We start from the raw sequence: 26,128 nt of genomic DNA, 5'->3' as shown, positions 1-26,128 counted from the left end.
CAACAAGAACCAAATTTCCTAGAGGAAAGGGCAAAGAATCCCAGTGGCAAAGGGACTTTGATGCTAACTTTCCTCCAGTAAAATTAATAAAGTGTTTTGTTGCACCTTAAAGACTAACACATTTATTACAGCATCAACTTTCAGTGACTTGAGACAACTTCATTTGATGAAGTGGAAGATTAATCTTCAAAAGCTCATGCCATAATAAATTTGTTAGTCTTTAAAGTGTCACAGGGTATTTTTCCTTCAATAGAAAAGTATGGCTGCACCTCTAGAAATTTCCCTCACTGTTATTTTTATTTTTACGTAACAACTTGGAGTTTGAACACTCGAGGTTCAAATGTATGCAGAGCCTAGTCTCCTGGAGCCGATGAAAAGTTTAGTTGGGTGACAAAGTATTAATGATTGGGGAGGGAGGGTGCTCTTTTTCTACCTCTCTAGCAAAACCTTTCCCCTTCACAACCATAACAAAAACATTACTGTGTCCTGTAAACGTCTTCCACATGAAATCACAATTACAGTTACCGCAACTGCTCCTGTAATCACCACAAGTATAGCTTACTCCAAATCTAGGCTGCTAAAGATGGGAAAGTTGTCTGAAGTTCATAAGAGAGGCCTTCATTCTACAAGTTTTTGGTAGAAATGAGCTGCTAGAAGGAATCAAGGAACTAGAATTTGGGTGCATTAGGAAAGGTAAAAGTTGAAAGCAAGAGTGAAACAAATGCTGGATGGTTGCCTTGGGAAAACAGGTTTGGAAGTTGGAAGTTGCCATTCAGCCACTGGTGGAGCAAGGGGGGGCGGGGAGAGTGCACCACCCCCCAGCAACGCTATCCTGGTAGGGCTCCATCACAGCTCCCCCCCCCCCCGGACGCGTGCCAGCCCCGCCCCCGCCTGCTCTCTGCCACTGCATTCAGCCATGATTTTCACTGGATGACTTTGAGCTAGTCACCATGCTTAGCCTAGCCTATTTGGAAATGCGGGAGTTATGGGTCATTATCATTCTGAAACGTTCATACCAATTTGCTAAGTCTTTTTCTCATGTTTGGTTTGATGCCGACCAAGAACACCAGAGTAGACGTGCAGGGTTTTTGCTGTTTTCTACTACCAGGAGCATCTGTGAACTTGCATCTCTGGAACTGAGAGAAAGGAAATAATGTTGTGCATTCATCCTTTGCCTGTTTGGGACACAACAATATTCCTTTGAGGGGAAGGGCCATAACTCAGTGGCAGAGCATCTGCTTTGCATGCAGAAGGTCCCAGGTTCAATCCCTGTCATCTTCAGGTAGGCCTGGTAGAGACCCGTGGCTGAAAACTTGAGAACTGCTGCCCATCCATGTAGACAGTAGTGAACTGGATGGACCAATGTTCTGACAGTATAAGCTAGTTTTCTATGTTCCTAACAGATCTTGTTCATTTTGTTTTCTAACAGTGAGTGTTGAAAAAGTGGAACTAAAGGGATTATCGCATAGGAAGAATGATAGGAACTTTGAATATTCCTTTGAGGTAAGTTCCAAGGAATGAGAACTTTTAAATTTAAAAGAGGTATGAAAGGGACCAGCCTTTGGGGCACTCAAAGCCTTGAGGATTCTATTGCTTTAGCAGATGTCTTTTGACCGAAACTATGTGTTCTAACGCTATTAGCTTTGACACCAAAACTATATCTGAAACATTTGATAAAATTTTTCTCATATTACATCACAATGTACTAAAACATACAGTATATTGAAACCATGTTCTAACTGGAGGTGAGCCATACAGTTATAGGGGAAATTGAGCATGGGTGTAAAGATGTTGAATAGCTAAAATTTAATTTTAGAATTTTTTTAAAAATGCACTGAATATATTTTACTCTCGGTATAAGCCACAACAGCAAAAATCCCTGTGTCTTTTAGCTACACTCTATTTCCCTGGTTGTAAATGATCCACTGCAGAAGCAGCCTCTTTGCCTCTTCTGTCCAAATGCTTCTGCCGTTGTTCAGAACTTCTTTCCCCAGCTTTCTACTTATTCTTGGCTGCTGTTTTATTATTGGCGATTTACAAAAGGAGAGAGAGTTGCATGTATAAACTGCTCTACCCAGAATATCACATGCATAACACAGGGGTGTTGTGCTAGAATTTCAGTGAGAATTACAGGTAGCTGTCAGCAAAATTGTTCTGGGGCCAACTTGTATAAAATAGTACTGAAAATTCAAATATATTTCTTTAATTTAGATTTGTATCCCATCCTCTCTGGGCAGATCTCATTGGTACTCTCTCACATTCAAGTGTCTGGAAAGGCAAGTGAGATGTAATCTAATAGAACCATCCTGCCATAGTTCTGAAGGCTGTATAACCTCAAGAGCTTAGTTAGTTCCTCACGTTGTATCATTTATCTGTGTGTAAAAGAGATTTTTTTAAAAGCCTGTGGTGGTGCTAGAAACTCTGCTTTTCGTTTCTTGGTTTTGGTGGAACAAGTGCTGGGAAGAGGAAATTCCTCAATTACGTAATGTATTTTGAAACTCTCTCCTCTCACCAGTACTTCTGGCAGCAGCATCAGTTCTGGAAACTTGTGTGTGTTTGGTTGTCATCGATACTAGCGTCATGTAGAAATATCACTCTAATTTTCTCCCCCTCCCCTCTTTTTTAAGCATAAGGCAATATTTCCCCATAATTTATAAATGCCTCTATCTCAGACTGAAAAAGTACAAAATTTAAAGTGCTGGATAAATTCTTGGGCATTGTGTTAAGATGTAAATATAGCTGAATTAAATCCGTCAGCCAACAGCCTAATGATCCTCTGGCCAGTGTTAATAAATTTTCAGTAAATTTATTGAAAATACATGAAAGGGAACGCTGACCATGTTGGCTTGGTAATTTCAGGTACAAATCCATAGGCATAGGTTAGAAGCCCATCTCGTGTCCTGATAGGCAACTGATTTGCAGATTCTACAACATGTCGTATTCTCACGCATTAGCCCCCATCATTAACAACTTGCACTGCAAGTGGGTGTGATTATTGCAATATGCTGACTGTTCCATCAATATGGAGTTCTCCCTTAGTAATACTTTGCTGATGTAAAGAGGCACATTTTGTGCTGCTTTTCTGCTTCATACCTAAGGAAGCAGAGTATAGCCACAGCTTTTGTACAAGTTACAGTAGGTGTTGACTGTAGAATTTGTTCATGTGATGGTTTTAGTGTCATTTTTTAATATGGAATAGTTCCTCCCACATAGAGTATTGCTACCTGTCCGAAGGATGACATGTGAAATGGGCTCGGACTTACAGTATTAACTTGAAATATATTTGGTACACAAATTCAGATACAAAATAATACACTATAATCAGCAAAGGATTTTGTGTAACAATGGGAGAAAAAAATGTTGCAATCTATGCCAGTACAGTTTAGTGAGAGTGGCATAGCAGATTATTCCAGAGGTCCCAGGGAGAAGGAAGGAAGATAGTCATCTTTGGCATGTAAAAGTAGGCAGAGATACCTCCCAGAATCCCTTTTTCAGTCACCAATCTGAGGGCACTGATCATGCATCCTAGCAAGGCCAATTCCAGATGTGTTTGATGCAGGTAACTCAAATTCTTCTTTCTTCCCAAAGGTCTTATGGTCTGATTCTTCAGTGACATTGGTAACAAAGTCTTCTGCTGAAGTGACTGAATTCATTTCAAAGGTAAAACGAATAAGATGTCTTGGGTTGTATAAGAAATGTTTCAGAAGCATCCTGAGGTATATTTTAGTATCAGTGCAATTGAAACAGTGGCTATCTGCAAGGCACTGTTTTAAATAAATTGTGTAAATAAGCTTGGGTTGGTTTGTTTCTTTCAATTTCAATTGTTGCATTCAAACGTATTGTCTTGTCTCTTAGTTAGGTCAAATGTACCCAGAAGAAAAATTGGAGAAATTCATTCCATGCCTAGCTGGTCCAGATTCATTTTACTTAGAAAGAAACCACATGGACCTGGAATCGGACCTTAGGTATGCTTTGCAAGTATTTTATGTCAGTGCGAAAAGGAAACTACACCAAATGGAAACCTGTTTCGGTCAAATACTTGCTGTTAATAATTCTCTCGCTCTTTTGATTGTCTGCATATTGGTCTGTGAATGTTTTGTCAGATTTACTGGGATTTAAGTTTGCTGTTAGTTTTATGCATTTTTATCTTGACATCATTTCCTTAGTGCTGAGTAATTATGCTCCAAATGCGGGGTGGCATATCTAGTACCTTCTGGACCCAGTACCAGCACTGGCATTGGCTGTACCTGAATTGCTATTACACATGTTTAAGTCTTTCAAGCAGTTCTACTTGGTAGGGGTTTTTATTGGCCCCTTGTTCGCAGTTTTAGGAGCCAAACGGGTCCACCAGATACCCAAATATCAGCCATTTGTGAAAGTTTATTTTGATAGCACCATCTATTTACCCAGCACTTTACAAAGAACAGGTTTGACTGGTCTTTACTCCCAGTGGGCTTACAAATATAAAAACAGACACAGTGAAACAATGATGGCAGCAATAAACATTCTTCCATTATTTCATTTACCCATTCTTGACTAAATTACAGCAGGGCATTGGGACTAGGGAGCTGTTCTAGAGGCTCCAAGCAAAGGTGTGGTTTGAGGAGGCATTTTGGGTTGCATGCATAAGGAGAGAGGTAGAATTGTTTCAGGGACCAGGGACCTTTGAGTGGCAATAGTAGTTTGTGATGGATCTGTTAGAGGACAGGAAGCCTGCACATGGAGAGATCCCACTTCATGGCCTGAGTGACAAGAGAGGTGAATCATTTTGGCAGAAAATAATGGTGCCAAGTCCCCTAACAAGCAAGTTTTAAAGTACAAAGAAGGAATCATACTAGCAGCAGAAGCCCAAGTTATAGCTTGTGGTAATGCAGCTCGGATGAGTCTTAAGGACTCCGATGCAGCTTTTTAGATTCTAACTAGGTCAGAACATTATTTGGCCCCTGAAATGATAAGCCAGGTTCAGTAGATAAAAATAGTTACTCTAGAGGGAAATAGGCTGTATTCTGAGGGCTCCAATCAAGTTTAGAAAATCATAATTTATAGTACTCAGTGGTGTGTTGGAAACAAAATTTCTGTGTATCATTTAGGCTCAAGGAATGTCTTTCTTCACTTTTGCTAGAATTGACAGAGCAGCACAAGTAATTTCCCGGGCTGAGACAGGAAGGATGTGCCTCTGGTAACAAACCAAATAGTGCATCAACGTTTAGTTAGTTTCTTCCCAGTATTGAAATTCATGTTTCGCTGACATGAGCAATATAATAGTAGAAATAACTTGGATCACTGCAGCTATTGGCTTTGCAAGTTGCAAAGGACATGAGGTTTCTGGGCTTTTGGGATCAGTTTTAATTAGTCCACCTTTGCTGTACTAACTAGCATATCCATACAGTGATTGCTGTTTCATAGAAGAGTTGGAGTCCAGATTCTTTTTCTTTTTTAAAAAACTGGATTCATTACAAGTTTGAGGCTCCAAAACTGTAGTGCCTGCATTTTTCATATTAATGATTTTCACATGTCCCTGATCACTGTAAAATAAAGCCACAGTCATGGGACCATAGAGATTGTAATTGGGCCAAGGGTTCCAGAAGAGCACATACCAGTTGACTTGCCAGATGTTGTGATTTGGTCTGGATTGTTGAGGTTTGCTTATTTTTCTCCCCACTCGTCTGCAAATCAGATACTGCCTTAACAGTTTGGGTCTTGTGATCCCTAGTAAATGATCAGAACTGTGATTAAAAATGTAAATGCAAGAGAAACATATTCCCAATTTGATCTCTTCTCCATTCCTGCTTCTAAGCAGCTTGTGGGACCTTCAAATATTTAGTTGCTTTCAAACAAGCCTATGGAGAAATTATGACAATATGTTTATATATAGCATGTAGTTAGCATATGTTTCTAGGGAGCTCAGTCTTTTTAATTTCAAGAGAAAGCAAAGCACTGGCAGAGGAGAACATTTAAAAGCCTGCCTGCTATCTTTCACTTCTGTTGATCTCTTGAAAATTTATTATGTAAGAGCAATACTATAAAATATTTCCTCTGCTGAAATTTTCATTGTTCACAATTCCATCCTTGTTTACATGTACACTTCAAAATTTGCCCTCCATTTTAAATATTTACCTTGGGAAGTTTTAAGTGGTTGATTTTAGCCAGTGAGGCCCTAACAGCTTGGGACCAGGTTCTCTCCAAGACCACCTTTTTCCATATAGTCTGCCCAGGTCATTGTAGTCTTTGGATGGGGTTCTTATGATGGTACCATGCTGAAGTTTGGCTGCCTGGGGTTCAGAGCAGGGTCTTTTTATGTTATGATACCCACCTTGTGAAATGAGCTCCCTTGTGAAATGAGCTCCTCTTGAATTATGGTGCTGGAGGAGACTCTTGAGAGTCCCATGGACGGCAAAAAGATCAAACCTATCCATTCTTAAGGAAATCAGTCCTGAGTTCTCACTGGAAGGACAGATCGTGAAGTTGAGGCTCCAATACTTTGGCCACCTCATGAGAAGAGAAGACTCCCTGGAAAAGACCCCGATGTTGGGAAAGATGGAAGGCACAAGGAGAAGGGGACGACAGAGGACGAGATGGTTGGACAGTGTTCTCAAAGCTACCAGCATGAGTTTGATCAAACTGCGGGAGGCAGTGGAAGACAGGAGTGCCTGGCGTGCTCTGGTCCATGGGATCACAAAGAGTCAGACACGACTAAACAACAACACCCACCTTGTGAAATGAGCTCCCTAATGTACCTTTTTGTTTACCCAGATATTTCCTGACTGCTGATACTGAATTTTTCTTTGTTGCTGAAATTATGTTTTTTGATTAGTTGACTTTTACTGTTACTAGTTTTATGGTTCTTCTGTGTATTGTAAACAACTTTTGAGAGAAGTGGCATGCATTTGTACACACCTACACATATACATATATATAAATTGTGATTTATAGCGCTCGGTTAGCAGCAATCCGTACAAATTAAGATTAGATTCGTGTTTTTTTAGCACATTGCAGTGTTAATATGACCCACTTCGCATTTCAGAAATTAGTAGGTGTTTGCGTTTGTTGTGTATACTCCGTATCAAGAGAGAACCGTATTCTTCTCATTGACTACTTGTGAGGTTCAGGGCTCCTTGTGACAATTTACACATTGTAACAAATAGCATTTGTCTGTAGGGACCTCCTCAGTATGTGTGCCTGGTATTTCCATAGTGTGTCAAGTAGCTGTTTGTGTCCTGTGTGCTAAAATGCTCATTTTGGCACTCTTCTGTTAAAGCTGCAGTTTTGATCTTTGTGGTGCAAATGCAAAGACACCATTACTCAGTTGAAATCATTTTTCAGGTATTTGGCATCATTACCTTCCCACATCTGGAAAAATGACCACGTCAAGAAATTTTTCAGCACTTCATCTCACTCCCAGCAATTTCAAAGTTCAAGTGAGTTTTATGATTCATTTCTCCCTATTAACAAACATGTGAATAGACATTTTACCACTCAGGCCTTGTCCAAACACCTGATCTCCTTGTTTCTAGGTCCAGGCAACACTTCCCTTTATAAAGTAGGTACGACGCTGGGTGCTTCCGGAAGGTGAGATGAATTTAGTGTATGTGTGATGTAGGGAAGCTATAGCATGCTATTCAGATTTCTACATTGTGAAACATTTTTCACTATCACTTTGAAAGTGACTTCACAGATTGCCCCTTCATTCTTTGTGTGGAATAAATTTGGTATTGCTGGCATTATGTCATCCTTCTGTTCTGAGCATGTTTAGATGACCCAATGATAAACTCAAAAGACATTCAAAGGTGGCATTTTACTTTGTACAGGTGCTTTATTTCATTGGAGAGAATTAACATAGAAAATGTTTAGTTGCCTTTGAAAATCAACACATCATTTACAGTTCTGATGTAAGATTTCACATGTATATTCTTCCATGGAAACAAATTCCTCAAAACACTTATGAGGATATAAATGCTAACTTAGAACTGGCCTATGAAAAGCAGCTAAAACTCATCCCTACGTTTCTATACAAGAGGCTCATGTTGAAGTAAATATGCAGGATGGTTAGTGACTTACTGCATCTACATAATCCTCACTTCTGCTCCCTTTTCTTGGTTATGCCTGTTGGCACTGTCAGATCAGTAATTCCTTAACCTAAGCAGCTGGAGTAACTGTGGCCTTACATTCGCCAGCCCTCTGACTTTTCATTGTTATGCTGGCTCTTCAGAAAGATGGCAAACTGCATCATGGATCAAGGGACATGCTCTAGGATGAATGTACAGCATTCCTGTTCTTGGTTTGATGCATAGAATAGTTTCTCCTTCTATGTTTGCAGACCTATCTGTGGCGTAGCTGGTATCCAGTCTTCACAGAACAGTCTCCAGCATCATGTGCAGCATCCGACCGCTACACCTGTTGCACTCCCCCACTGCACTCATACAGGTGGGGCTGCATCCTCACTCACTTGCCGCTCCCAGCTGGAGAACTCTTCATCGGTATTGACTCCCAGTCCTCAAACCCCCCAGGAACAAAATGGGATTTTAGACTGGCTGCGGAAACTACGCTTGCACAAGTACTACCCTGTTTTCAAACAGCTCTCAATGGAGAAGGTAGAGTCCTGGCTTGGCTAGGGGGGAACAGTTTGCTGTGTTTGTTTTGCTGTATTAATCTGTGGTATAGAGAGAGAATGCAAATTTTGGGATAGGCTTAAGACTGATTAGAAATACTGATATGACTTCTTCAGCGATTTGGCTTTCTGGCAAAAGTCTTCATCTAATATTTAGAAGTTTCTTTGTGAAATGTTGACACACTACAAGTATTTACCCTCTAACAAAAGCTGTTGCACATAGATCAAACATCCCTCTATGATGTCTTTTTTTTCCTGGATGCATGAGTATTTGTTCCTAGAAAGCAAAATTCCTCATGTGATCTGAGAAAGAGCGGAGATGCTGTGCCTTGCTCAAATGAATGTCACTCTTTTTAACAGTTTTATTCACAACTCTGTTCAGATATGTTGTAAGCTAATCACGTTACTCTTGGGGTGTTTTTTTAATAAAATATATATATATCAGAGTGCCCTCTAGTGGATTCTTTGCTCTATTTTTTTGCTCTCAAATCTAATTTGTTTTCAAATACATCATATCATTAATCTGTGTACAGTGCTTAGCACATCTTAGACACTTTATAAAAGATACATAATGAAATATAAATTGAATTTAATAGCAGAATGGGGTATTGTTGTGGTATTTCTCTCTGCTTTTATTAGAATAATTATCAATATTAATAAGCCTGAAAATAAAGTCTGGGTTGGATTTTCTGAATCTGACAAGTACCTTTAGTCTGCAAGTTGACAAATAACTACTGAATAATTTTACATAAAATTGGATGCTGAGACAACTTCAGTTGTTGAGTAGCTTGACAAAATAACAGAAATGATTAAGGGCATGCATCAGTAGCAACAGCTCAACAAAACAAATCTAAAAGCTGATTTTGCATGGAAGCCATAGTGTCCCCAAATCTGTTGCTGATCTCTATACTAGGATGCTGTTAAACACTTGTTTGTCCCTAGAGCCTTAGCTACTGTAATAACACCTCATGAAACTCATGAATATAGCTAATCTACATATTTTGCTTTAAAACTAAGCAAAATATGTAAATTAGCTATATTCATTAGTTTCATAATGAAGCTTCTGTCAAGTATGCCATATTAGACAGCATTTTTAAATGCATACTATAAAATTGACTTTCCCTTTTTTCCTATCTAAGTTCCTGAGCCTTACTGAAGAAGATCTGAATAAATTTGAATCCCTTACAATGGGTGCAAAGAAGAAGCTTAAGACCCAGCTGGAGTTGGAAAAGTAGGTATTAAAGAAAACTGGCTTCTTCCATGTTATTTCAGGATCTTTTCCTCCTAATTTTTCCAGTAAAAATGCTTGCTGTGGACTTTGCCTAAGGAAAACCCAGAGGTGGGACTGGGTTAATTCTGCACTAGTTGAATTAAAACTTTGTTGCATTTATACCCCATGCATGTGTCTAGAACAATAAATCTAAAAATACCAGTAGGTTATATGCAGCTAATTTTTACTCAAGGGAGACCCATTGAAATTAATAGAATAGAACTTCTTTAGTTGGCTTACTTTAAGTTAGTTGGATACCACACATACTTTAAATTAGAGAACCAATTCAGATTTAAATCCCAAGTTTATTTTAATAAATTGCTTCCCACACTTCCCTTTTCATTCCAGGGAAAAGTCTGAGAAACGGACCCTCAATCCAGCTACATCTCCTTCCTTGAGCACTGGGGTGGCCAGAGTTCCTCCTACCACTCATATTGGTCCTATCCAAAGCATTCGTGGTAACCATACAGCAGGTAAACAGGCTATGAGGTTTGAATATGTATATTTCCTACACAGGGAAGATTGGCGCTTGTCTAATTATTGTAACATACTGGATAGCAATGTAGTTCAGGATAGTCATACTTAGAAGAATAGACCCATTGAATTAATAGACACAAGTTACTTACTTTCCATGGATCTATTTTTGAGCCTGGCTAGCAATGGCTATCAGCCAAATGTACTTGGGAGTCGCAACAGATTTTGTCTGTCTAAAAATGACTTAACAGTACCATTCACATGACTTGATTTTTCTTCTTCTCTTCTCCGCCTCCACAAGAGTTACGTGTCGATGTTGATCAGCCAACCCTCTCAACCCCCCGCGAAGGAAGCTCTTCAGAATACTCCAGCTCCTCTTCTAGCCCCATGGGAATCCATACCCGGGAGGAGAGCTCAGACAGTGCTGAGGAGAATGAGAGACGTAAGGAAAGCTGTCTCGTTGTGTTGCAGCATCTAACGCATTTAGGTGACTGGTCGTACCTGACATCTGTCTATCTTGTAGGTTTAGAGGTCCACTTGGAAGCCTCAGAAAAGGAGAAGCCAGTAATGTTATTGAATCACTTCAACTCCAGCTCAGCCAGGCCCACTGCTCAGGTTTTACCAGTGCAGAATGATGCCGTGTCCAGTCCATCCGGTCACCACACCTTGCCAGTACAGATGATAGCCGCGGGCTCCCCTCACATCACTCCAATTAGAATACTGAACTCTATGCACAAATCAGAGCGAGGAAATACAGACATGAAGCTCCTTTCGTCATCTATGCACTCGCTTTTGTCTTTAGAAGACAGGACAAAATTTTCACCTGGCACACCTCGAAGTGGCATCAAGATGGAGAAGAGCTTTGGGAGTACTGTTGTGGATGGGATGCCAGCCTCTCCCCATCAGCCCATGCAAGTGCTCTCTGGAGTTTCTGAAAATGGCTCCTCTACACCTTCAATTAACTTTGGTCCAAGGACCAAAATGGTACATGCTTCCACTCTAGACAGAGTGGTGAAAACAACCCAGCAGCCGGGAATAATAGTGGAAACAAGCACCACAGCCACTGTAACTTCCAGCACCGTCTTCCATGTGGCACGACCCCCCATAAAACTCCTGGTATCTTCTTCGGTTCCTACTGATTCAACCATTGTGGGGCAGTCTTCCTGCTCCAATAATATGCAATTCAGTGTGTCCCCAGCAATAATAAACCCCCGGACTGCTCTCTATACAGCCAATACCAAAGTGGCCTTTTCTGCCCTGAGCAGTATGCCAGTAGCCCCAATGCCCAGCAGCAGCTTCTGTGGAAATAGCAACACTGCCTCTTCTAGCAGTCACCCCTCCACATCCTTTGCAAATATGGCAAACCTACCCAGTTGTCCTGCTCCCAGCTCCAGCCCCACGCTATCATCAGCTGCCGAGAACAATTTCTACAACAGCAGTAGTAGTGGCTCAGGAGGAAGTATCCCAGTACCAAATCAGAATCACCACCATCATCACCACCATCAGCAGCAGCCTCCTGGATGCATGGTGTGCAGTTCCTGTGGCTGTAGTGGGAACTGTGGTTCAAGCGGCATGACTGTCAGTTATGCTAATTACTTCCAGCACCCCTTTTCCGGACCGTCAGTGTTTACTTTCCCATTTCTGCCCTTCAATCCACTGTGCAGCAGTGGCTACATCAACACACAGCAGTACAACAGCAGCTCAGCCTTCCCTATGGTTCACTCTCCTTACAACAGTGGCATAACACCAGACTCTGTCATGAGTGGGCAGTCTACGTTTGCAGTGCCACCAATGCAAAGCTTTATGGCAAGTACAGCAGGGGTGTACCAAGCACAGGGGATGATGAGCAACAACAGTGGTACAGGCCATAAAAAGAATGGGAATCTGTCCTGTTACAATTGTGGAGCCAGTGGTCACCGAGCTCAAGACTGCAAGCAGCCACCAATGGATTTCAATCGACAAGGTTAGGAACATAATTGGCTTCCCAGAAGTGCAGTTTGGTAGATTGCTCAGAATACAGGTTTGGCTGCTTGGGGAAAGGGGGTGGTAGATAAAGGAAAATCTGAAAATGGTCAGTAATTTAAAGTGATGGCAAGTCTGAGCATGTTCAAGTGGAATCCACTGTAGGTCTCACACTTTGCCAATAGTTTGTACTTTTCTGGATGAGCAGTAGCCCTCTGAAGCAAACCTGAGAGAACCAAAGTACAGGAGTGGTAAAATGTTCTTCTGGCGTGAGCATGCAGAGCCCAGATAGTTTTGTGGGGTAATAAGGGGTTGGTTTCTTGTGGTAGTAAGCTTTGAGATTGCTCACGCTCAAAACCGGTATCCATGGTGCTCTTGCCTTATTTCACAGCTACTGCTAATATGTTCATTCCTTATCTATGAACAGCATCAACTGTGTGATGTGTCATTGCTTGTGAAATGTAGACTTCACAAAAGTCTTACACGTGCTGACTTGTATTTCTCTTTTCCATGCAGGTACATTTCGGTTAAAATATGCTCCACCAGCTGAAAGTTTAGATTCCACAGATTGACAGTAACTCCATGGACTTCTTTTTTTGTGATGGCAAAAGCCCATGGAGTAATTACAGAATTTCAAATTGGAATCTGAGAAGTCCACTTGTTGAGCTTATTAACATTATTTTTTTAATCCAAAGGTGCTCTACTTCACTACACTAGGAAGAAACTGAAGCTTAGGGGTTTATCAAACCCATTTTTACTGATTTGCCAAAATTATAACATGGATCTTAAATGTTGGACCTTCCAGATGGGAGGTGAAACTGGCCAACTACCCTTTTTTGTTGTAAACAAACTCCTGCACTTTTGCTGAAGAATGTTGCCATACTTTGATCTTCTGTGCTGGAAACTCGAACTCCCGGGCAGCTATGTTGTAATCTGGAGTGAGAGCTAGAGGTTGACGGTACAGTAGCCATTTGCCTGCTGGACTCTGACATTTGAGGCTAGGTAAACATGTCTACTTTTTCTCAAAAACTAATCAGGCACCACACTCTGGGATTTTAAAGGATTGCACTACAGAAGAATGTATAATTCTATCTGCACTTTTAGCAGACTGAGATCAGTGCGAGAGACGTTCCAATGGTTGGAAATAGGCACCAGCAGGCTATGTGAACTTCTAATAAAGAAATCTTAACCCTCCCTCTCTTCCAAAAGAACAAAGGTAGAAGTTTCAGTTCATTCTAGAAATGGTTATGCTATGCTTGTCGGCATTTATTTGTCAGTCATGGATTAAACTTACGTTTCCAAGGGTCTAGTGCCAGAGACTGAGCTCAAACAGGTCTTTAAAAAAATACTTTTCCTCTACAACTTTCAAATCTTACCATATATTAGTTTCTGCCACAGGAAACAGTACTCTACCTTTGAAACCGAGTTTTAAAACACAGACTCCTGCAGCAGAGTTTGCAAGTTGTTGCTTTACTTTGCATAGCAAAAGTCTTTCTACAAGGGCTCTTGCTTACAGGATATAGAAGTCACAAAGTAAGAAACAGCTGTACATCTTAACCACAACTCGGGTTTGTAGTCTGCCTCCTTTATTTGAAATACGTAGAGTATTGGCTTTGATGTTAAATAGTTAGAATTCTTTTCCACTAAAGCCAGCAAAGCTCAGAACTGAAACATTGTAGACCTACCTGGTCAAAAGGAGGCATACCTTTTTGTATTCATGCTGAATTGGTTGTAGCTATCTTCTTTCATTGATAGGGCTGAAGTTTAAACTGTCCCACATAGGACATTTTAGTGGCTGTGCACAATATGTTACTATGGAGGTGGCAAATGAGTATTTCTGCTTGAAAGTATTGTATGGTTGAAGGTGCAGGGAGGTGGGGTTGGCTGTATCACTGCACTGCATATCCATGAGGTAGTAAAACAGTGGATCTTGTGGAAATAATGGTAGGATTGACAGAAAACCAGGTACTCCACTATTGTTTTCTATATCATCAGAAATAAGCTCTATTATCCTTACCTGTTGCCTTTAAAAACAAACTGGTGTATTCTCTTGGGTGTAGGCATTCAATGGGTTTTGCATATTCAACTCTGGGAGAAGCTTAGCATGAGCTTCCTGCCATTTCTCAGCTTCATAGAGACAAAGTCCAAAGTTGTAAAAACACATGGTTTGTAGCAGCCCTACATCCAACTTCAGTTATTTCTATGCAATGAAGTGCTAGACTTTCATATCCTCAGTTTGGCTTTACCAAAACAGTATTACATATAGGGTTAGATCCAACCCACAATATTTAATTATGCGTGTAATGACTGAACTTCTGAGACGGCTAATAGAGGTAGATACCATTAGGAAACTTGTAAAACTACCAGAGGTAATGAGAACTGACAGAGCAATTTACTTTGCCTTAATGACCCTGATTGACATCAGCAGAAACATGCCACTCTGTACTAAATCTGTCAGTTATTGTTTACTCTTAAAAGTTGGGAGCCTTCCCATTGGCCCAAAATGTGCCAAAAGCCAAATGTATCAGTTCTTAAACAGAAATAACCAAACACCATACAAACTTTCCAGGATCAACAGAAAGCCTTTATCAGGCATTTAAATTGGAAAGTTTCTAGAAACATGGCCCCATGAAGCAGTATGATGTTCAGAAATATGGTTTCCATTCATATAAAAAGAAAGCTGTCTCAGCTAGCTGTTGGGCTGTCAAACAAAACTATGTTTAACTTAACTAGTGGACAAGTGGAATTACCAGGGGAAAGTTTTGGAGAGCCAATTGCCTTGTTCGTTTCTAAAGGTAAACTGAGACATAGAAAGGCAAGCCTACATAGTGACTTAATTTTATTAAAGCTGTTCTCTACTATTTCATCCACAAAGTGGCTGCCAATGTTTCATACAGGCAGAGGACTTTGAAGCAAGACTCAAGTGCAAGAGGAATGGACACTAGCTGCATATATCATAGTTTGGCTGAAACTTTACACTAGAGAATGTAACTTGTGTCATGAAGAGAGCATAAAACAGAACCATCAAAAGCCCTTGTCTGTATGAAACAAACTATGTACTAAAAACTGGCATGGCAAACTGCTGGAGAATTGCTATTTGCATATAACTAAGGTTTTAACTAGGCATGACCTAGTTAATGGTAAATTTCTCGAGCAGTATGTGGGCCCATGCCTGAACAAAGAAGGGTCTTTCTTAATTATGTCAAACCCTTTTTTTTCATGCCAGCCTAGAATTCTGTTAGAGACACCCAAATGTAAGCCACCCCAAGTAAAAGGCAAGTTATTCAATGGGTACAATACCATTTTATGGGGAAAGCCCTAAACTGAGGCCAACTTAATTATTTTAAGGTGGGAGGGAAGGGTGGGTATTTTGTTTTGCTTCTGAACAGACACTTATAAGCCTCTTAAGCTGCTTTACTTAGATATGGCCAAAGGCAGAATTAAAATAGTAATTCAGAAAGCAACAAATATTCAAACAATTTTTACTCTTCCAACTACCTTTGGAACTATTTCTGCATACTAACTTCTTATAAACATAGGAAGAGCCTATGTCTTGCAGCACAGGTTAACATCTTTCTTTTCAGAAATAACTTTCCATTAGGAATGAAGGAAACACCTCTGCCCATTTCGAGCCATTTCTTTTACATTATATTACAAATGTGCATGTAACTTTATATAAATATTAAAAGTTTTGTAAATATTTAATATCCACCTAATTTGATTTTGAATTGTAAATGTCAAGTATTCTGGTATTTGAATTTTTATGTTTTATTATACTTTGTTAAAGGTAAAATTGTACATTTTTAGAATGTTTTTATCTGAGTAAATTTAATGTACTGAACAAAAATTAAAGACTATAGTAGTGTCTTTTCAGACATCCTCACTTTTAATATTTTTTTTCCATTTTCAGTGGGAGGCTAAAGAAAACTTACTGCAAGCGCAGCAGGTCCAACGAAAGGCTAACATAAACATGCATTGTCTCAAATGTGGCAGCTGTAGACAGGTACTGCAGAGCTATCCAACAGCATTATCTGCAAGTTGTCCATTTTAGGTAGGTGCTCTGAAGGGTACAGAAAAGCCACACTGCAGCCTGGGATATCAGTTTCTTCCATCAGGAGCTTTTCCATGTTCTCATACAGGTACTTAATTCTCAGTTTCATTTGGAATCCAGTATCTTGCCCACACTCAGAAAGCAGGCAGTGTTGATTTTCATAGCTCAAGCATCTTCACAAGTGTCATTAGTATGGCCACAGAATCTCCTACTTTTGTGACAATGTTCTATTCTGCAACAGTAAAGGAATCTGAGCCAAAGTTGTGGGAGGCTGAAGGCTTTTGTCTGTCTACTGCTCTTCATATACAGCATTAAGATCGTTTTAAAATGGACTTGTATATAAGCTTAACTTCTAATCAAGTTGAGATGGAATCATCCATTTCAGCACTTTAAAAAACAAAACAAAAATCAACATTTATACAAGAGCAGCCATTAGCCCATTGTAAGGATGGCTGTCTTATGAAGAAATAGTAACTGAACAGAAGACTTTAAAATTTTACAGTGAAGTAAAAGCTCACAGTGAACTTGTTAGAAGCAAGCATTGAACAGATGCATGCAAAGGTAGAAACTGCATGTCATATTGATATTTTACAGCATGTCAAGATTTAGCCTCTTTTCTCCACATAATAAAAATTTGTTTGCTATAACATATAATTAAATTCACATGCATTAATATACAAGGATAAGTCTTAGCTTACTACATTTCACTGTATAACAAATGGGGAAGCAGGACACTATCTGAATTACTTTCCTTTCGCACAGGACATACCCTGTTTACAGCAAAATTTAAGTCCCTATGCAACTGACTGGAAGCAGTGATCAAACTTCTTTGCAACTTTAGATATTACCCAGTCTAAAACAAAGGGAAATTCTTTTTGAGTTTTGATAGTTTGAAATGCAGCTAAAGGAAACAAGGGCTTTCTGCCAACGAGGAAATACAAAAATGTTCTTCATGTATTTCAATGAAAATCAAGAACTTGGGTAGCGAGGTTAATATGCTAAATATAAAGAGAAACATCAACAGCTGCAAGGCTTGCCAATGTTTACTGTATTACTTTGGCAACTGGCTAACCTCAAAACCCTGCTACCTCCCAATGCTTTCTGACTGACAAAATGAAGTCCTCTTTGCTGAGGGTTTGGGTTGATTTAATTAGAATAAATTTAACAAGGTGTAGAACAGAATACCAAACTCTGGGTAGACTGAAGCTTTTCTTTGACAACAGTTATGTATATATTTCCTAAAACTAGCATAAAGCTGTGATGTTTGGTATATAACAATAATTAGCAATCTGATGTTTTGCCTTCTAAAGTAACAGTACCAATGAATTAATGCCCACCCCTTTCATCACATGCACTGATCTATCAAAAAAAGGTTAAAAGAAGCAGACCATTACTCCTATTTGTTCCCTTTCTTAAAAAGCAGTTTTCAGGAGCTGAAACATGATTTAACATTGAGATGTCACACACAAGTATTTCAGTTTGCTGCTAAATGCTAGCCCATTTTCTATGATTAATGCAAACATCCCTTTTATTGGCAACTTAACACACACATACAGTATAGTTTAAAATTCCAGAGGCTTAAAGCAAATGTGCCTGTGCAAATTTTATAGCAGGTCTACAAAGCTGCGCTGCTTGTCTATACTGGCACTCATCTGTTCAATATTCACAAATAAAACAGTACGGTGAGAACACCCGCTAAGCACAACTACTGTGAGCAGGTTGGTGACATCCCTTTGTTTTTTCCTGTGGAAGGGAGGGGTAAAAACTATCCTAGGCTACAAGCCACTGGGGATGGTTTACACAGATTTCATTCCAAATGTTTCCTGAGAGGCATACACCATGTACAGGAATCCGTCCTCGTCCTTTTCACTTTCATACACCTCCGAAATTGGTGTTGAAACGCTCACCATGCTGTGTCCATTCACCAGTAAGAAGAAAGCTTGATTGGAATTCAGCTGCAGCCGACGCCTAGAAGACAGGAAACTGAATGGACACGTCCCTTGGAACATGGCTAACAAATTTAAATGCAGAAGCAAAATACAAAAAAAGAACTGCCTTTAGAAATTCCAGGTTTACCAACAGTCTCCTCCTTTGCCACATCCAAGAATCACATGAATACCAGAAAGCATGTGTGATTAGAGCACTTCTGAAGGCAGCCTCCTCACCCAAGCAACATCAGAGGGGAGGGACTTGCAACTAAACTGATCTTATAAAGCCTCAAGTGAGACACTTAAGGCCTGCTGTGTTGCCTAAGAGGAAGGACAACACTGCTAGAGATAATGTGCATGTTAGTTTGTTGCTTTTAGATGCTAACCACCCATTTTAACCATTTCAATGGACTACAGAGCACATCAGTGCCAGCTACAGCAAGGAGTTTACTCAGTAACAGGCATCACACTCCAGAATTATAAAGAGCCCATATAATCAAGTTCCCTTTCTGTGAAGAGTTACCAATAGAGACGAAAAGCTGTGTCAGCGTAATTCCTGTTACGATCAAGCATTGGCAAATACAGTGGTGCCACGCAAGACGAAATTTATCCGTTCCGCGAGTCTCTTTGTCTTGTGGTTTTTTCGTCTTGCGAAGCATGGCTATTAGCGGCTTAGCGGCTATTAACGGCTTAGCGGCTTTAAGAAAAAGGAAACAAACTCGCAAGAACTCGCAAGACGTTTCGTCTTGCGAAGCAAGCCCAAAGGGAAATTTGTCTTGCGGAACGAATCAAAAAACGGAAAACTCTTTCGTCTTGCGCGTTTTTCGTCTTGCGAGGTACCACTGTATGCTTGCCATGCAGAGTGTGGCACCGCTCCATATCAAGCAACCATCCTAACTTTGAAGTTGCAGAGGTGGGCAGGGATTGTCTGCTGAAGATCTCTGCCACCTTCCAAGTTGGGTGGAAAACTGGCATCTGCATGGCAAAGGCAGACCTGAAGAGCCTTGGCTCTAACAGAACCAACACAGCATCCCTCTCCCCACCAAAAAAACCACCTAGCCTCTTTCCTGCTCCTACCACTTCCTAGAGGCATACAGAACTACTACAGGCAGTGGCACTGAACAAAACATTCTCCACTCAACCTCCAAGAAGTTGTGGCACCTTCAGGCAATGGAGCCCAACCATGCACACTCCCTGCCAGACTTTTCTGTAGGAAGGAGGGAGGCTTAGCAAGACCAGTTGTTGGTTTTTTTGCTTTGCCAACAAGTAGGTCAAACACTCTGGACCTTTGTTATGATTGTTACTTGACTTTTTTTTTAACTCACTTGGGAAACCCTTAATATATAGCACAAGCTACTGTCCCGAATGAGAGACCTTTCAGTAAAGCAGGTAGGTTAGATACCTGATAATCTTGATCAGCTCACTCATGTTGACATGATCTGGGACCAGAAACTTTGTTTTATCCAGAATGGGAAGTTGCTTTTCTCCTTTATACCTTTCAATGATAACCTGGAGGAAAATGGTAAAGTTAGGACTTATAATTTAGGACTTTTCAGTATGGTGAGCCACAGGCATATTTTTGCTAGATACCTATGGGTTTGTTTCATGCAATTCTACTTTGTACTACAGTGGTTTATAATTTTATTATTTCTATCATTTTATTGTATGCCACCTTGCATTTTTAATGAGGCTCAGCACTGAAATTCTTAAAACAAACCCAGTCACCTGAATAGAGCTGTGAAAAGGAGCTGCAATAGAGAAGACCCCAGCCTTGTGGGTAGAACTAATTCCGTTCCTGGCACAGGTTTGCAGTGAAAGGCTAGCGTGCCCTCCTCCCCACCTGTCACCCCAATTTCAGCCCCTTCTCTTCTCCATTCAGTTATGCATAAACAGGGCAAGAGGACCTCAATCAGGAAAACCTGGGAGCAGCAAACAATTGACTTCTGTTATGTAAAATGAAATGGAGGGAGAAAATAAAAATCTTAACTAGGGCAAATATCTTTACAGCCTCTAGTATGGATGATTTCACTGCTAGTCCCCAAAGTGCACGTGTTGCCACTACCTACCAGGTTATTTCCCTGATTAAAGTCTCACCAAATGACAGACAATAGAGTTGAAAGTCTACTCACTGGTATCTTTGTTGGATGCTGCTCTCGAATAAGTCTGACATCTTCTACTCTTTGTTCTACAGGGGAGAAAAAGAAAGTTGTACTTAAATGGTTGAAGAGGCAGTGTTGTCAGATATATAATATCTACACAGAACAACGTGTTATATTGGTGTTTCATTGCCCTGGAAAAGAAGCACACACAGAGGCAGCAGTTTGTAGGAAGGGTAGGATATAAATCAAATAAATAAATCATAAGCAGAATGAGAGGCGCTTAAACCACACCCACATTAGTATACCCAAGCTGATAGCATTAGAAGCAAGGTTAACTGGCAGTCTTTCTGGATCAGGGTGGGAATGCAACTCAAGCGCTGCTGAAAATTCATGCAGGGAATGAAGAAGCTACAGTGGAAAGGGGGAGGCACAAGAGAAAAAGGGGTACTTGCCCACTTTTGACTGTAGCCCCACAAATGAAGCTGCTAACTGATGCCACCCCCACTATACCTGTGTGCTAGTAGAAATTCTGCAGCACAATTTATTAACAGGAATGGTGGGGACAACTTAAGACAACTGGGGGGGGGGGAGAAAATGCCATCCTAAAAAATAAAGAAGCATAACCCTTCATAGTGGAAAAGTTAAAGGAGGCAAGTTAAGTTGAAGAAAAAGAAAAAAGTTGAGCTTAGTTGATTTAAAGGCACAGAGTAGTACAACAAATCTGCTAAGGCTGAAGTAGTTCTAAATCTGAGAGCATTTGGGAAGCCCAAGGACCCAGTCTGAGGGCCATGGGAAAGGAGCAAACACAACAAAGAGTCTTATCGCATAAGACTAGACTAGAGCCCACTTCACAGCTTATGTCATAATGAAATGTTAGTTTTAAGGTGCTACAAGACTCTTTGTTTTTACTGCTAAAAGGACTAGAAGTTAGTGAGAATACATGGCTATCCCCAAGAGAAAAAGTGCTCTATGTAAATTAAAAGTATAAAATATTAATCTCATCAAAGCATTTTAAATATATCTTATAGTTATTGCATTCTTAAAGCTAAAGAGCTTCCACTAGGTTTCCCCACCCCCAGCCTAGAGGACTGTTGGTGTCCAAAACTCCTTTGCAAAGGAAAACAAACAGCTAGAACGACCTTTACTTTCGTTTTCAGCTGCACAGCAGCAAAACAAAGCCTCAATTCTTTTTCCACTCCAACATGCAAGCAGGAAAACCAGTTTAAGAAGAACAAAAACAGTAACAACAAAAGCAACAGCCTGAGTCTTCCTGTATTTCTTTTTTAAGTGATAGTAATAACTAAGGGACATTTACAGTAGAACCTAACTAGGGCTTGTTACATCAGGATTTTTGGATCATATTACGAAGCTGAAACTTGGTGGACTTGGCTGGAAGGCTAGCTAATTCACAAGCCTTTGCTACAGCCAATATTTGTTATTTAATCTGTCACTAACTCCTGAGAGGTGGAGGTAATTGCCCAACGTTGTTCCCAAAACTCCCTGCTTCAGTCTGGAGGTCACCCTCTGTTTTGGTCATCAACAGTATTAGGAAAATTGCAGCCCAATGATTCAACATTACCCTCTGCTTCCTCACATAACAACAAACTGACACAGCAGATCGGAGACAAACAAATCCAAGCAGCTGAACTGCTTAAAGTTGTGCAGGCAATAACCCAGGAAAGAATAGGGAAGGGGATCCGTCATAAGTACTGAATACTTTCACATCGCTAAGGGAAGACACCCCAGATAAAGCCTGGGAATGAAACTACAAACACATGCAGCATCCAGACAAGAAGTTCTACACTACAGCATCCAGCATATACGGTAATCTGGCCTTCTCACATTCAAAATACAATATTCTCAAGATAAACAGCACCATCTTCAGTGTTTTGACAACTGATCAACAAAGGGTAGGCCCACCACCCTCTAAGTGCTGGGGGTGAGGGGAAAGGGGTGCTACAGCAGAGTGCAGAGCAGGCACGATGCCAGGCAGGGAAAGAGGCTGGCACCGGGGGGGGGCTGTTTACTCCTCTGGCTCTTGAGCTCCATGGAAGCCGGCAGAGCCGTCAACAGGCCCTTCATTCGCCTCAAACACAACACCTCAGGCCCCTCCAACCCCGGCCTCCAACCACCAACAGTCATCCTCAGGGCTAGCCTTCAATCCTTAAGGGGTTTCAAGGGGGGGGGCGGAAAGTAATGCAAGGGGTCCTCCTTACACCCCCAATTTGGGGGGGGTGGGGAATAACAGTCATGGTGGGTGGTGAATCACTCTGCCCAAGATCCAGAACTAGGAGACGGGGGAATTACTGTATTAAAGGGGGGGATACGACTGTGCCACCAACCCATAAACCCGCCCCCCATGGTCGACGGAGAGTGCGTTAACAGGCCAAGCACCTTCTCAAGGACCTCCGTGAGGGAAGGAGGAAGGAGAAGCCTCACCCCCCCAACAATGGGAGGGGGTGTTTTGCTTTTTCCTCAACTCTTCTTCCCTTGCCCCAGCGAGACCCACATACCCTCTCCCCACCGCCACACATATAGCACACATAGCGACCGCCGCCACGTTCATGGACCATCTCCCCAGCTCTTCACTGTTCCCTACTTCTGAGTATCCCCCCTCCAGTCACCAAGCTCCCCCCCCACTCAAATCCACCTCGCAGGTGTTCCCTTGGCCGCCCCACTTGATGTGGTGCGTCTCTCCCCAACGCCCCCCCCCGACTCAGTAACAGCCCCCTCTTTCTCCCCCCCCCGAGGGGCTAACGCACAAGCCCTTCCCCCACCGAAAGTGCGTCGCTGCTTGAAGCTCTTTTCCGAGGGCATCGCGGCGGCGGCGACTGGCTCCTCCTCCACCTCCTTCGACTCTCTCCCCTCTCAGCGGCGCGGACCATCCACACCAAAACCCTCGTCCACGATCAGCTGACCAACGAAGCCCCGCCTCTCCCGAGCTGATTGCGTCACAGGGAGGGAGGGACAGACGGACGAAGGAAGGAAAAGCAAGAGGCCGGGCATTCGTAGGCTTCGCCGCGCGGTAGTGCGCGTGCGTAGCGACGGAAGCCCGACGCCTCAAGCAAGGAGGAGGAGAGGAGAAGGAGGGGAGTCGACGTTGGTGACGCGAGCGCGCCTGCGCAGGCGAAACGAGCCGCGGGCGGGGGAGTCAGAAGCTGAGCCTGCCGCAGGGCGGCGCCAAAACAGTGACTTCATCGCGCACAAACGCAGCCCTGCCCATCACCATGGTTACCATATCACCCTCCCCGGAGGAAGAGAAGGCCTCTGGTTTGGTTTTGCCGCAATTTCCATATTAAAGAAAGAAGTTCCTCTCATCTCACGATCAAGCACCGGAGGCGGGATCTGATCTCACAGCTAAAGATCTAGAGCGCCTCAAGTAATACTAGAGAGCGGAGAGGGGGATATCTGAACATATGCAAAACACTTTCCTCCCCGCCTCCAATGTGCAATTGAAAGCCCACAAACAGGACCTGATAGCATTGCCCTCTCCTGTGTTGTTTCTCTGTAACTGGTATTCAGATGCATGCCACCTCTAATGCTGGGGGCATCATGGATATCCTTCCCTTAATTTGCCTAATCTCTTTTCAGAGCCATCGATCTGAGGCCATTACCACATTTTTATGGGCACAAATGCCATTGTTTATGTGTTGTGTGAAGAAGTAGTTCCTTTTGTTTGCTATAAATCTCCCACCAATCAGCTTTATTGGAGTATTATAGGGGGGGCATACCTTCCATAATAATTCTTTTCATATTTAAGGTGACACAACATGTGTGTTTCCAGTGCTTTGCTTCTAGAAAAAAGGTGCTAGTACTGTGTACCCTCTGAGTACCAGCAGAAAAAAACACTGTTTCTCTCTGTAACTTGTCTCTGTTAATTGCATTTGTGGCCAAGAAAGGAATGCCAAATCCATTGCAAGATGCTCTGACTGTGTTCTACAATAGCAGATCAGCAGACATTTAATTACTGATTACTCAAAGCCAAGTATTTCCTGTAGCTGAATAAGCCTAACATTATAAGGGCACTTACAAGTGTGATGTCCTTGAACTCTAATAAGACATGTCATACATTTTATTGGAAGAAGAACTTGTTTTGTTTTCCCCCTTTCCTAGCCACATGGATCTCATTGGCTATGACTAGTTTGAAGGACTGGTCTGCTCAAAACAACACTGGAAAAGGAACTGGCATAGTTGTTTGACAGAGTCTTTATACTCTGAAGTCGGATGTCAATTTCAGAGGAACTTCCAGCATGCAACTGAAACAGAGCAAAGAGGCAGTTTGACAGACAGCTGTGGGACTTCTGCCTGCCAAACTCTGATCCCAGAGACAAAAACAAATTAATAATATATCTCCAATAACAGATAAATGACATAAAGCTTTATTGAATTCCAAGAGCCATCTGGTTGGCTACTGGAAAATGAGATGCTGGGCTTTGGTCTGATTCAGTAGGTCTAGTGTCAGCACCTTGTGTGTTTGGGTAACTGTTGGGCCCATACACCTGGCAAGGTTCACTGGGGCTTGATGCCTGCCCTGCCTTCCCTGCTGCAGTGAGTGCCACTGAGCCTCACACCACCACCAATCACTCCCCCATAGTCCCCAAATGCCAGCTGGCTCTGTTAATGTTTGAAGTTTCACATCAATCATCTGTTAGGTGGTATGAAAGAAGAGGTGACGGGGCACATAGCAGGTGACTGACCCCAATTGCAGGTTGCCAATGCTACATAACTCCACTCCCAGTGAAGCTTCCTTGGACCCAGAACCAGCCTGTGCTCCCCATGCCTAAGTTTGTTTGGTTTACATATACAGTAAAAGGAGTCTCTGAACTAGTACTGTATGGGGTTATGCAGGCAAGGAACTGAGCACCCATTCTATTAATAAGCTTTTATTTTTATCAGAATAAAAGTAAATAATAATAATAATAATAATAATAATAATAATAATAATAATAATCTATTATTTATACCCCACCCATTTGGCTCGGTTTCCCAGCCGCTCTGGGTGGCTCCCAGCAGAATAATGATGATGGTGATGGTCATGCAATAAAACATCAAACATGAAAAACTTCCCTTTGGAACACTGCTCCCAGGTAATTCAGACAAGCACCTACAATTTTGATATTTTCATTTGCCAAGCATTTTTAGATAATTAAGGGACACGGGTGGCGCTGTGGGTTGAACCAATTTGATTCATTGTTGGTCTTTCAATCTGTATTTTATAATTTTGTTAGATTTTATTGTATTCCACTGTGATTTTTTAAAAATTAGTTGGCTCTTTATAAACTTTTTAATAAATAAAAATAACAGAAAAACCTCCAGCACATATGGTGTTCAATCTCTCCTGGTTAAATATATTCCTTTGTATGATTTGAGAAACTGAGCACCCATTTCAGACAGGCCTGAGAACCAGGAGGCTGTGAGTTTAAACGTAGAAACCTCTCTAGTTTGCCCTGAGCTTAGTTTTGTCTCAGAATGAAGTCCCATATTACAGATGGGTAAGCTGTGGGCTAAAGCCTCAGCGCCTAGGGCTTGCCGATCGAAAGGTCGGCGGTTCGAATCCCCGCGGCGGGGTGCGCTCCCGCTGCTCGGTCCCAGCGCCTGCCCACCTAGCAGTTCGAAAGCACCCCCGGGGGCAAGTAGATAAATAGGTACCGCTTACCAGCGGGAAGGTAAACGGCGTTTCGTGTGCGGCTCTGGCTCGCCAGAGCAGCGTTGTCACGCTGGCCACGTGACCCGGAA

General features: G+C 41.7%; 2 protein-coding genes across 3 annotated transcripts in view; one reads left to right on the top strand and one right to left on the bottom strand.

Annotated features, from left to right (window-relative positions):
• Positions 1-16,629, top strand: part of ZCCHC14 (zinc finger CCHC-type containing 14) — a 37,176-nt gene extending 20,547 nt beyond the window's left edge. Inside the window, exons 3-13 of one of the 2 annotated variants that reach the window (XM_082229191.1) lie at positions 1,430-1,503; positions 3,589-3,660; positions 3,856-3,965; positions 7,324-7,418; positions 7,515-7,569; positions 8,318-8,591; positions 9,748-9,839; positions 10,227-10,351; positions 10,654-10,794; positions 10,876-12,315; positions 12,831-16,629. In XM_082229191.1, the coding sequence (XP_082085317.1) occupies positions 1,430-1,503; positions 3,589-3,660; positions 3,856-3,965; positions 7,324-7,418; positions 7,515-7,569; positions 8,318-8,591; positions 9,748-9,839; positions 10,227-10,351; positions 10,654-10,794; positions 10,876-12,315; positions 12,831-12,886 (2,534 nt within the window). In that variant the 3' untranslated portion in view covers positions 12,887-16,629. Of the gene's footprint in view, positions 1-1,429; positions 1,504-3,588; positions 3,661-3,855; positions 3,966-7,323; positions 7,419-7,514; positions 7,570-8,317; positions 8,592-9,747; positions 9,840-10,226; positions 10,352-10,653; positions 12,316-12,830 lie in introns of both variants that reach the window. The other variant, XM_082229190.1, reaches the window with a different exon arrangement.
• A 1,246-nt stretch (positions 16,630-17,875) lies between these two features.
• On the bottom strand, positions 17,876-23,351 carry MAP1LC3B (microtubule associated protein 1 light chain 3 beta). Its single transcript, XM_082229233.1, has 4 exons — positions 23,170-23,351; positions 20,423-20,478; positions 19,696-19,802; positions 17,876-18,333 (listed from the first exon to the last, which is right to left on the bottom strand). The coding sequence occupies exons 1-4, from the start codon at positions 23,207-23,209 to the stop codon at positions 18,162-18,164; spliced, it is 375 nt and encodes a 124-aa protein (XP_082085359.1). The 5' UTR covers positions 23,210-23,351; the 3' UTR covers positions 17,876-18,161.
• Positions 23,352-26,128: the final 2,777 nt, after the last annotated feature.

This window comes from Podarcis vaucheri, assembly GCF_965113315.1.
Source record: "Podarcis vaucheri genome assembly, chromosome: 7".
Lineage (NCBI taxonomy): Eukaryota > Metazoa > Chordata > Lepidosauria > Squamata > Lacertidae > Podarcis > Podarcis vaucheri.
This window is presented reverse-complemented; position numbering and strand designations above follow the sequence as displayed.